Raw genomic sequence first — 13130 nt, forward strand, 5'->3', positions numbered from 1 at the left:
TTCTAGGACTTAATCAGCCCAAATGTCAGGGGTTGAGAAGATGAGGACATATATTACAACAGAGAATGCAACACTCAGCCAGACAGAATAAAAATCCAGGGCTGAAGTCCAAAGAAAAGGTCTTTGTTGGTTAACTTCTGTCCCTAATAAATTTGTCGATTAGAAAGAACAAACATTAACTTTGTTTTTCTTGCCCTTGCTCTTGTTTTGTGAGGTCCCATACTGCGAGGTAACACAGGGTGTGTACTCAAGTATCAGTGATGAGGGGAAATCTCAGATGATTCATGGTTTGGGAATGTTTTGCATAAAAATGGTGAATTTCAGCTTTATATCTGGAGCATGTTTTGCACCCCTAGAACCATCAAAAAGAGATGCCATTAGGAGGAAATTTTTGTCCCCAATGTCAACAGCTCTACGATTGTAGTCGTTTTAGTCACATACTGCTTTTAGAATTAACAAGCCCACTGTCCCAAAAATCCCAACATGATCTTTGGGGACTACCACATCAGAAGACATGGAGTATCATCATAATACTTTTATTTTTGTGTGAAATGTGCTTGCTTGCAATTCGAGATGCATTAAAAAGAAAAACTTAGGCAAGGACTGGATTTGCCAAGACATTTCCATGCAAAGAATGAGATACCTTTTAAGTATCTTTTGCAGGGAGAAGAACCTACCTACCATACTTGAACGCCCCTACATTCTTCAGGTGGGCTGTGTTTACATCGATAAGAGCTGGCATGAGTCATCTTCAAGCCCTGAAACTGCCTATTTCTGGCATGGCTCTGCTTGTTTCCATGTCCAAACACACCAGCAATCACCATTCATTCTGTCAGTTCTTCTGAACAAGAGGAGTCAATCCCATCACTGCTTCTCCCCAGTCCTACACAGCTACTCGGAGTGATATGTTTGGATCCATAATCTCACAAGTGTCCCTTCTATTTATAGCTCATTAGGCTCAGAGCCAGGCTGGATTTCACAGGTAAGGATGCTGATCCAAATGTTGGCACTTGACTGCATGGCTGGAGAATGGAGATAAAGCTAGGACTGGTTTGCAAGGCATTTGCAAATCTGTGCACTATACGTCTGTTGTTTCCTTAAAAATATCCTTTTTGGAATTTAAAGCATCTAAAAGACAGATGTGTCATGACTAGGGTTTAGCTGAACATGCTATATTCAGAATACAACAAAAAGTCCAGGTGTTTTAAAGGATGTAATGACCGTGATCTAAGAAAAGAATTGTGTTACTGGATGCCAAATATATGAACACACTTATAGAACCTTTGCTAGCTCCTGACACTGAATATATGGTGTGGGTTGTTTTTAGTTTTTTTTTTTAAAGAAGCTAATTTCCTTTCCTAAAGCAGGTTTACGTTAGTTCCCACATTTTCCAGGCATATTTAAAATTATTTGGACCCACAAGAGAGTTTCACTGGCTGACAAGGATTATAAGTGAGAACTCACTATCTGAAATGGCTATCTTGCAACTTCGTCGGCTTGCATTACAGTGGACAGTTGTTCTGGAAGTACTGTAAACACACAGAGAAGCATGACTCCACGTATGTGGCATGTATCCTGTATTACACCAAGCTGGAGAGGAACTAAAACTAGAAAATGAGATGTTTAAATTGAACATCCCAAACCTTGGGGAGTCCAGGTTTAGGGCAGATAGATATCAATGACAGATCTCCATCTCCACCTCACTGTCAGGATTCTCTAATAGGTGGCTCATCAAGGTTCTGCCAGTGTCAGTATTTTATGTCCATTGTATAATAATAATACATAGAGGAACAGTTTCATTAAAGGTATTGAAGACTACTGCAGAGGGGGGATGTTAAAGAATGTAGCATTGTCTGTTGAGCATACTCTACTGGCTAGACCTTTGCCTGGGAAGCAAGAAAAATGTCAAATATATACATGAAAACACAAGTCCTTCCTAGAAGCCCTTACAGAAGTCCTAGGAAGCCTCTCCCGCTTTTTTCTACCTGACCTCCCAGCTCCTGATTACCTGGCTGTAAAATGCTTTAGATTTAGAAGAAGGAATGGAGAAACATCGGAAGCTTGATATCCCACAGCCTTGTATTTGGGGGATGCATGTTGTGTGTAGAAGGTATTAATTGCATATTCAGCCTGAGAAGAGTTTAGCAGTGAGATCTCTCACTTCCTAGATAACTGTTCTCACTATGCAGTAGCCTACAAAGACCTCATTTCAAACTGCAATAAAGAGAAGCTGAATTAAAGTCTGCAGTTGGTGGCTTAACTTCACTTGCACTTTAACATAAGATAATTCTTTGAGTCCTGATACCCCGACAGCGAACAACCTTGCACTGAGAACAAAGACCTACACAGTGCAGAAGAGAAAGTCAAAAAGTGGGCAACAGAGGGAAAGGGTGAGAGCTTTACGTACAGATTTTAAATAAAGGAGGATTCACTGCACAAGAGCAGGGACAATATTTAAGCTGTGAGAAGTGAGCTAGAAGAAATACAAGTGGGAAAAGATGAATAAGGCTTTAAGGGAAACTGCCACTACCCGGGCAAAATCCACAATACAATTAGATCAAGCATTTCCTAACTGAACACAATAAACTCTTTCGGAGGAGATTCATCCTGTACAAGCAATCTATTCCTCTGATCATTTCTCTAAAGGTATTCTCAATTGCTAAAAGTCACAGAAGTTTCTTTACTACACATATCCACTGAAATATTCATAGACCTGGACGATGGTATAAAAAACTAGATTCATTAAATGACACTTGAAATAAGTAGTCCTTTGTAATATTCCCTGTCAATAGAAAGTATATAAGAAAAGCAAACAGATCTACTGCAGCCCCCAACTCTAAATTTCCAGTCCCTTTTAATAAAGTGAAAATTTTAGGTATTTTGTGACCTTTGCAATGCTACAGAACACTGATACAAAGTGTGAATAGTACAATATCCATTATATAATATATATTTATATTTTAATATATTACATTTATTTCTACATAAAGAGGCTATAAATACTGTATATGCCTTATATTTATAGTTCCCAGCATTTGACATTTTAGTAAGTACAAACAAAAAAATACTTATAAAAATACAAAAAAACTTCAGTAGAAATAGCTTTACATTTTAAAATCCTGTAGTCTGCATTGTGTCTATCAATAAAGTTCTGGGACTACAAGAGCACAGGTAAGAAGTTGTCCAACAATTAGGCACAATTTCACCACTCATAGAAGATCAGAGCTGCCATGAAACCAGTCATGAATTCCCAAGGCTACATAAACCGATATCTCTGCCATTGCAAACAGAGTTTGCAAAGAGAATGAGTCAGACCTAAATCTGAGGGAGGGGGGATGAGACAAGAAGGTAGGGTGCCCTTAGGATCCCCTACCAGAATGACAGAGCTTCCTGTGGTCCTAAGGTAGATTACATTTGCTTTTCTACCTGTTGCAGAGGCTGCCCAACTGGTGATTTGGGGGGAGGAGAGTATTTTCTGCAGCAATTTCAGGCTAGCTCAGAAGCAGGTAGGCATCTGGTATGTGACAAGGGCGCCGGGGATGATGGGGGGCAGGCCCATCCTCAGAGATGAGGCATGGCCCTGCCACACATGGCCCTGTGTTCCATCACTTGGCTCAATGCTCTGCCTTGTCCCTACTAACCAACTTCACCATGCAAGTCTTGCAAGCAAATGCAGCTCATGAGGTCTTGTACAGCAACCCTTTTTCCTCTGCCAAGGACAGAGACCATCATCCTGACCTATATTTAGCCGAGCCTATGTTTAGTCTCAGGCCGTCAGTGAGTGCCAGAACCTTGAGCTAGATGTTCCTTTTTTTGTTTGTGAAGGTACAAGCAAGGAATAACTCTGAGAAACAAGAAGCCAGTGCCGCACTGTTTCCTTCCTGGAGTCCAGCCACGAAAGAGAAAAACAAACAAAAAAACCCCAACCAAAACTAAAAGCAGGGCTGTGCCATTATTTCGTACAAGTAGAAACAGTTAAGTTGAATGCTGTGATGCTGCCTGCATTAGGCAGATGCTTGACATATCACCAGGGTCTGCCTCTGCCACAGGGTTGGCACAGCACACACATTGTGGCTGGGGCTTTGCACCCTCAGCCATCAGCATCTCTTTAGAAAAGAACCCCCAGCCCGGCACGGCACAGTTTTGCTGCCAGCTGCTTCTGCATCCTCTTCAGGAAAAATGAATGTCTTTTCTTAGTCCCATGGATGCCGTCTTTCTATACATCAAACCTGAATGCTACCAGCCAGGCAGTGAAGGCACGTCCCAGGGGGATCTGGAGCTGCCAGGTTGACCCTAGAGCGGCGGGGGGGTGAGAGGCGCAGGGCCATCGTAGGCGAGGCCATGAGCGCGGCAGAGTGGGGGCGAGGCCTCCCGCACACACAAGAGTTCAGTCTCCTCGCTGGAGTACACAGTGGTGTCCATGTCATCCGAGTGGTATCCTGACTGGTATCCGCTTGTCTGGTTGGAGGCTTCGGACATAACGGATTCATTACTCTTGCTGGGCACCAGGGTGCTGCAAAAAGACAAGCAGAAACAGGACTGAGAGCTGTGGAGACTGTCTTCTGAAGGGTAGGTGGGAGATTCCAGATGGCAGCTGCTTTCCACCACGGCAACAACCAAAGCAAAATGCTGTACTTAGCAAGCCTGGCTTCAAGCCTTTTTAAGAATGCATTTGATTGTAAGGAGAGACCTTTTCATATGTCCTAATTTCACTAACACATGAAAAAGATGTTTAATTTTATGATGATACAAGGAGTTAGATTGCGACGACAGATGAAATGGAGAGAAAACTTTTAGAGGCTTTATTTTAGACAGTGGTGCAATTGTAACTGCAATATATCTTTGTCCACAGTGAAGTTATCCTGGGAAAAAAAAATTCCTGAGAAGCTCTCCAAGAGCATACGTGAGGTTTCAGCTTCATGAACACCATTGTGCTTCCTGTGAACTGCACAATGCAACCCCTGTACAATCCTCTGAAAACACACCCAAGTACATCCTGCAAACTCAAGAGTCAGCTATTGAAAAAAAAAAAAAAGTAAGAAAGCAAAAGCAAGCAAAAAAAAAGAGCTCTTTATCAGTTCAGACAGGCCCTCATAAATATGGCTCAGTTGTGTGCACGAATTCCGTACCTCCAAGGGGTGGTTGATGCTATTGCAGCAAGTCCTTTCTGGGTGCTGACTGATGCTCCCAACAGCTACATTACCTCTCCTCTCCTGGTACCAAATGTAGATGACCAGGCATACAGTGCACAGTTTTGCTTTCTTTGTTTTGAAAAGTACATTAAGAAAAGATTTGGTCTTCTAAACAAACCAATCAGTCTTCTAACATACTGGAGGTAAAAGATCATATTCAATCCTATGTGTAGCCTGAGCCTTACCTAAAGGGTATTTTCACTTGTTTATCATTCTCTTCCAAAGTCTTCAGCTCTTCAGATGCAAGAACCATCCCGCTATCTGTCTGGTTTTCCTGCAAAGATATTAGAAATGCATTAAACAGAAAAGGACTAAACACATGAAAAAAGATATCAATAGAAGGAAAATATGTACAAACAGATAAACTCACCTCCTGAACAACTTTTACAGTAGTTACCAATGGGACATCTTCAAATGTTTTCACACTCACAGGGCGGCTTTTTCTCTTGCTACCTTGTCGGTACTGACTACAAAGAAAACAAAACAAAAAAGTTTTGTGTCCACTATCCATGACTTGGCTGCAAACAGCACAATGATATCAGAATCCTTTTATCTCTCTTCAGAAAAGTTAATCCTTTTGTCAAAACATATTATGCAAACCTTCAAATATCCATTTATTGAAAAGGATGAACAGTCTAGAAAATGGCATGTTTCTGACCTTTTGCTCCTGACAATCTTGATCTCTGAGCAAATTCTAAGAAATGGCTTTGAGAAAACAGCTTCTTTCCTCAGTTACACTGGAGGGCTTCACTTCCTGCAAGGTTTGCTTAGAAGTACAATAAACAGAGGAGCCTGGAGCACAGACATGTGTCTTTTCCTTTGGACTGCACTTCTAAGACCCCTGGCTGGACCTAGGACAACAACAGCAGACTCAGCAGACTGCTGCCCTTAAACTGTGGGGATCAGAACAGGGAGTGCTACATCTCTCTTGAAAGCTCTTCTCCTAAAGAAGCCCTCTGGTCAGGATGACATCCATAAAAATTACTGGACAAAAAAAATAAAATTGACTTTAATGGAGGTACTAATACAGCAAACAAAATGGCTACCCTCAGCTTTCTGCCTAAGTGAATATGGAATAAAATGGATGTTGTCTCTGTTAAACAGGACAGTTAAACAGGACAGTTAAACAGGACAAATTTATGTTCTTAACAGCTAATGAAGGAAAAGCCATAGAGTTAGAAGAGAACCCTGCATCCACTTGAAGGGCAAAGCTGAAGGAACTTAAGAGCATCATTCACCATATTTCCCAGCTTTGAGTCTAGCTATGCTGAGTCCTGCCTATCTCCAACAGACATTCATTTAAACTAGTGGGGATTTTACAAGTTCCATTTGGAGCCTGCTCAGGTGCTCAATCACACTTCAGAATGTTTTTCAAATATTAAATCCAAGTACTTGCTGCAAATAAAATTTATCCTAATGCTGGTGACACAGAAAGATTAATTAGCACCCTCTTTGGTGCAAATTTTCATATTCTGAAAACTGTTACTATGTTCCCTCTCCATTTTCTCTTCCTAAACTTAACAAAACCAGTTATTTCAAACTCTCTGCTCTGGCCATGTCTTCTGCTCCTGTTACTCAGCAGTAGTATCTAATCTACTTTCCATCCAATGCTACCAAGACCAAACACATCTAATGGACAATCTACCTTCTTGGACAGCCTGACCTTGAATGATTCCACAACTTGCCTTCTAAGTTTATAAGCTATCTGTGTGCTTGCATTTAAATGTCCACACAGGCACAGAATGGCATAGCCAGAAATACAGTTACCAGGGTGGTGAGGACTGAGAATCCCAGCCTCTTGATCTGAATAACCTCCCAGGTATGGGAGTCCTGCCTCTGCTCAGCCCAGACAAAAGTCAGCCCACAAGACTACAATGAATGAGATCTCCCTGCTTAAGCCAAACACTGTGCAAACAAGACCAGAAACAGTGTGCAGACAGAAAGAGGCCACGCGTGGAGTCTGACTTCTGTCCGGTGGCAGTAAGAGCTTGGCTGATGTCCTGACAGTATTTCCCGACATGCGTTTCCATTTTGTAATAGATTGTCCCATTAAAAAAAGGCCAAAAATGTCCTACATGAAATCAAAATCCACCTTCTCTGCTATCCTCCAGACCAATTATTCTTATTAAAAATGAAACAGATTGGTTTGACTTGATTTGTTCTTCACAAATCCATGCTGGCCATTTTTAGTTAATTCATTTTCCTGTAGGCATTTACCATTATTTATATGATCGCTTATTCCAGGATTGTTGCTAGAATTCAAATCAAACAATTTAAGAACTACACATTTTCTGTTCTTGGTAAAAGCAGGCATTATCTTTACACTTTACACTAAATCTTCTATACCTCACCTACTTTTTAATCACAATATTTCAAGGTTTAGAAATTGCATATCTATTTTCTAAGCCAAATACGGCAGATGTTAGGAGGTCCTGCTGATTTTAATTTACATCAGCAACCTAAATATTCTTTTATATTCTCCATGTTTCCCCTGTGCTTGCTTTCCTCCTTAGCTTTGATTTAAAGACTGTATTAAATCAGCCTTTCCTCATAGTTTGTACTTCTGTGAAGATTGAAAAAGACATTTCTGAACAGATCAATCTGTTTCACCATCTGTATACTAAGATCCATGCCTATAAAATCATTTTCAGCTATCAGAATGGAAGAATAAAGCCCCTAGACATGTTTCAACCTTTCCACTTTGCCTCTCCTAGCATGGTTTCCCCTAGTGCTTTCACAACCCTGTCACACTGCAAGACAAGAGAAAAGAGATTCAATCTCCTTAAAAGGTTGGCAGAGGGATTTTATTTCTGTTCATAACAGGAAATGGAGACCAGGAAAAGCCATATAGGAAGTATTAGAAGTGGAAAATAAGTGTGATATTTTCAGTGTTAAATCATGGTTTCTTGTCTTCTAAATATTTATAGTTTGAACTGTCCCATTACTAAAACACAGGGTTGAGAGTTCAGCTGTAGGACCACAAGTTCAACTGAAGTGTGAAATGCAAGTGTGCCCTACCTAGTCTTTTCTGGGACCACATAAAAATGTCACCCTGCAGTGACATTTCGTTGGGAAAAAATCTTTGGGAACCTTGGTGGGTATAATACAAGCACTGAGAGAGAGGGCTCCACTTCACGTAAACCACATGAAACCTGCCAACAGAGTCCATCTCTGCCCTGATGGTTGTATCCATCTCTTTCTGTTCTCCTTCTTCTGAGATTGTATTAAGCGACCCAGGGCTCCCAGTATCTAAATGGCTGAATTTGATCTTAGGTAGCACTGGATGAGAAAATACTTTTCTTCTTTACATCCCATGCCTGAGGCCCTTAAAGGGTCCAACATAAGCCCCTTCAGTGCATTAGTACAAACTCCTTACTGGGGAATCACTTCTGCCATGATACCCAACAGCATCCACCACTATTGCTCCATTGTGGATGCCTCAGCAGCCCACCAGAAGCAAGCAGTGGACAAAACCCAGTGACAATACTATTTATGTTATGTTCTCCTTGGCTATCATTTCATGACCTATTTTCCAACATTTCACTTTAGGAGGAGAAATGCCAGAGAGGTTATTAATGATAGATCTATCACCATTAATATTCTAGGAAGCTGCAACACAAGAGTGTGAACACAACTGAATTGGACCAGTAAAACCTTTTATGTGTTCTGATTCTTAAAAAACAAACAACAAATATTCTTGTGTTTTTTGCTTTTTCTTTTTTAAATGAGAATACAATATCTTAAAAGGGTAGTGACATTAAAAATAAATAAAAAAGCCACTAGCATTTGGGGGGGTAAGAAACTAGTTTTTGCCTAGAAAATCTCTAATTATCTGTATGGAGAAGGTTAAATACGAACCAGGCAGCTGAAGTCTCTTCCTTTCATTTTCCCTGCCCCCCATATGAACAAAACCCAGAGGCCCCAGTAGGATGTCCACCGTATAAAATACCTAATTCCTGCTGTGTTGTCATAATGGAATTTGGGATCACAGACTTCCTCTTCCTCCCTACAGGAAGCAGGTGAAGTTGGGAGAGAGAAACCTGAATCCTCTTCCATATTCAGCGATACTGACAAAGGAAGGACAACGTAGTCTTTACCATCCTGTAGAATGCAGTGAAAAAATACAAAAATTAAATAGGTTACAGAGACACACAAACAAAAACAGCTACATGCACGTATGTGGAGAATGCATCAGATCAACAGTGGTTGTTTTATTAAACTATGAACATTATAACACTTTCGCAGGAGCAGCTACATTAAAAGAAGGAAACTTAATAAGAACAACTTCCAAGCACTTTTAAATTTAAAAAAAGTAGATTTTTATATAATATACTGTAGCATAATGTATAAACTGAACTTTTTATTGATGTCTTTGAAAAAAAATACAGATTATAGTAATGTTTGACTCCCAATGCCACAAAGTACATGATAGTTTGGAAGGGCAGGTAATTACCATCATCATCAATAGAAAGGGAGAACTTAGCTAATAGGGAATCCTATGGCCAAATCCAGTGTCCTTCATCCAGTGGGTTCATATCTATTGCCCTGGCCTTGTCCACTTCCATAGTGAATAAAAAGGAAGCTACAAGGTAGAGAATCTGGTAGAGAGACCCATGTACCCCACCTGGTCACAGTGAGCTCTCTTACTGCAATGCCTGCACCCAGGACAAGTCTTAATACATTAATTTGCATGAAGTTGCTCACAGGCAGTGAAATTCCTGCATCCTTGTTTTCCAGGATAGTCATTAAAAGTGTTGTAGCCCACACCCCCACATACACTAAGATATCCATCTTTGGCACAGTAAGATCAACGGGAGCTACCTGCTGAAATGCGTCTGCAGCATGCAGAGAAATCATCAGCGGAGCAGGGAATTGAGCCTGTGCCAGCAACTCTCTGGCAAAACGGCAGTGGTGTCATGGGAAGCCATTGCTGGCAGGACAGATGGCTTTTGGTTATCACAACACAGCTTCTGGGACCTTTACGCCACAAGTATTCTCTGCAAGTCAGCGACCCAACTGCTGGTCAGTAATGGGAGTGGTAGAAGAAGCCCAGGCTCCCTATCAGTTCCAGCAGACAGTACCCAACTGTGGGATGATGTGGTGGCCGGTAGCACAGGAGGTGTTGAGCTGGTGGTTTTCGAAACCAGAGAATACAATTCATTTACCTGACGGACATTGGCTTGCAGTAAATTTCCCAGGTGCTCTACCAGCTCTGAAAATGTGGGTCTCTGTTTAGGATCTCCATGCCAGCAATCCAGCATTGTTTGGTACCTAGAAGGACAAAACCAATTAAAATATCAGCATAAAGAAAACATCACCTACTGCTTGCTCCAGCACCTGCTATTATTGTAGGGTAAATATGGGTAGCTGGAAGAACAGTTCCTTACATTTCTGGTGTTGTATAATCTGGTGCTCTCATTCTTGTTCCTTCTTTCAGTCTTCTGCAGAATTCCTCATCAATTTTCACTCCAGGGTATGGTGATGCACCTAAAATGAAAACAATGCTAATTTTAATGCATTAGACTCTTAAATTTTGAGATTAATTTTCAAACAAATAACTTGCCATGGTCTGTGTTAATAAGACAATTCAGTATATTTGAATGTGAAAACAATTTTTATTTATGATGGAAACAGCAACTGATTGAGTAAATAAGGCACATCATCACATATTGAAATTGTATGAAGAAATATTGCAAGTCCATGTTCCTACATTTGCAATTTAAAAAAATCTGAGTATTATACTTCGATAGAGAAAAACATACAGGATTTTTTCAAGAAGTAAAAGAAAATGCTACAGAGGATCCAAGAACACTATGGCTATTTTCTTCAGACTCTATTGTTTAAAGATGGCTCAGTAAAATTAAAGTGACTCACCTAATGAAAATATTTCCCACAGCAGAACTCCAAAGGACCATACATCACTCTGAATGGTATATACTCTATCAAAAATGGTTTCTGGTGCCATCCATTTTAGTGGTAGTCTGGCCTGAAAGAATTTTATAAACAAAAATGTATCACAGTTTAGCAAAACACTGAGTTTCCACAAATCCGTTTGAGGGAAACACAGAAAAAAAGTCCTGACTTCATATTAATTCTCTATTGAACAGAGAATCTGAAACTTACATCTCCTTTCCTGACGTAATCTGGGTCTTTGTAGATGTCTCGAGCCAAGCCAAAATCACAGATTTTGACCACATTATTGTCTGACAAGAGGATATTACGAGCAGCCAGGTCCCTGTGGATGCACTGCAAAGAGAAGTAAACAACTTCATATGCTGCTTGTTGTCACAGCTCTGTTGACAAGGCTGATCTCTTTCACATATGTGCTCTTCTACCCTCAAAGGCCAGCTAATTCTTAAAACCTTTTAAGAAAAAGAAACCTCGGCATCAACACTTGCTGATTTTAAGTGTTTTTTTGATGGTCACAACTGATTTGGCTCAGGGAGACTTGTATTCCCAAGTCCAAACATACATCTGTTTATCCACTGTGCAGAGAAGGCCTTTGAAGCTGTCTAATTAATTATCCTAAGCAGCTGACACAAAACAGGTTCAGATCTGATTACCTTTAGATTTACTTAGGTTCACTCAAATCTGTGTACTCCACTATTTTTCTGAAAAACACCACACTAAAATGCAGACTTGATTCCAACACAAACTAATCTTGACTACAGAGAAAGAAGTCTACATCCCTACCTATGCATAACAACAGCTTAGTCAACAACCCAAAGACTTCAAAGTCAAACCTCAGGAGCTTGAAGTAAAAGAATCAGGCTCTGAAAGCGGCTGTAGATTTGCTTCTAATATGGACAAAAACTGCAGATTCTGGAAAGAGGCATTTTTACATATGCACACCAATCAGGATGTATGAAAGACAGACAAAAGCATGTTTTTAGAAAAAGACTCTGAAGTCTACTCTTGAATACCTAGCCTGAACTCTAGAGCAGTGTTGTATTCCCCATTTTGATTTTCTTTTCCCATTTAGGTTAGATATTAGAAAAAGGTTCTTCACCCAGAGGGTGGTTGGGCGCTGGAACAGGCTCCCCAGGGAAGTGGTCACAGCACCGAGCCTGACAGAGTTCAAGAACTGTTTGGATGAGACTCTCAGGCACATGATGTGACTCTTGGGGTAATCCTGTGCTGGGCCAGGAGCTGAACTTAATGATCCTTGTGGGTCCCTTCCAACTCAGCATATTCTGTGATTTTTAAGTACTTTTTTTCTATACAACTGCAGGCAACTCCTCACTCTTGCTGGAACTGACATCCTTTGAAATGTGGGCTCTATGTACATGGAAAAGCTCAAACCACAGAAAAGCACTTCTAGAAGGCCAAAATTCAGGTGAAGTGTTGTTGATTGCCAGGTTGTCTTTGGCAAGAGATTCTCCAAGGAGGCATCGTCTCTCCTCACATTGCCCTTCCAATCCCACTGCACAAGGTACAGGCAACCTCTCAGAGCAAACTTCTTTACTCTTGTTTAGCTTCAGTTACCAGAGATTTGTCCCTAATTCTTTTAATAAAATCCATATAAGTCAGCTCCCCTCCTCCAACTACTTAACCATTCTTCTGTGAACTGGTGGCCTTATATAGTTCACTAAAATTTGTGTCAATAAACGCTCAGGCTGTTTCACTCTGTAGTATTAATGATTTGAGTATGTCTTACAGCAAAAAGAAAATGCTGTGGATGACTGCTAGTCCAAAGATGAACATGCTGTTTCCTTCTACAGACCTACAGCCCTACTTCCTACAGTCAAATAAATAACACGCCACCCTTCCTGAGAAGTTCCTTACTTTGCGTGAAGCCAAGAACTCCATTCCCCTCGCCACTTGGAAGCTATAACAGATGAGGTCCTCCATGGTCAAGGGGTTCTTGCAAAGGTCTTCAGGACCAGCTGCAAAGAATCAGATGACAGTCAAACATGCCCTTTGTCACTGATTTCACCT

The 13130-nt window shown here is 40.7% G+C and overlaps 1 protein-coding gene across 1 annotated transcript in view; it reads right to left on the reverse strand.

Moving 5' to 3' along the window:
- Positions 1-1047: 1047 nt before the first annotated feature.
- Positions 1048-13130, reverse strand: part of KDR (kinase insert domain receptor) — a 33208-nt gene continuing 21125 nt past the window's right edge. Inside the window, exons 22-30 of the mRNA XM_032686548.1 lie at positions 12978-13078; positions 11316-11438; positions 11067-11178; positions 10580-10679; positions 10358-10463; positions 9142-9293; positions 5563-5659; positions 5378-5466; positions 1048-4513 (exon numbers count right to left, since the gene is read on the reverse strand). Coding sequence (XP_032542439.1) covers positions 4294-4513; positions 5378-5466; positions 5563-5659; positions 9142-9293; positions 10358-10463; positions 10580-10679; positions 11067-11178; positions 11316-11438; positions 12978-13078 — 1100 coding nt within the window. The 3' untranslated portion in view covers positions 1048-4293. The remainder of the gene's footprint in view (positions 4514-5377; positions 5467-5562; positions 5660-9141; positions 9294-10357; positions 10464-10579; positions 10680-11066; positions 11179-11315; positions 11439-12977; positions 13079-13130) is intronic.

Source organism: Chiroxiphia lanceolata, chromosome 4 (genome assembly GCF_009829145.1).
Source record: "Chiroxiphia lanceolata isolate bChiLan1 chromosome 4, bChiLan1.pri, whole genome shotgun sequence".
Lineage (NCBI taxonomy): Eukaryota > Metazoa > Chordata > Aves > Passeriformes > Pipridae > Chiroxiphia > Chiroxiphia lanceolata.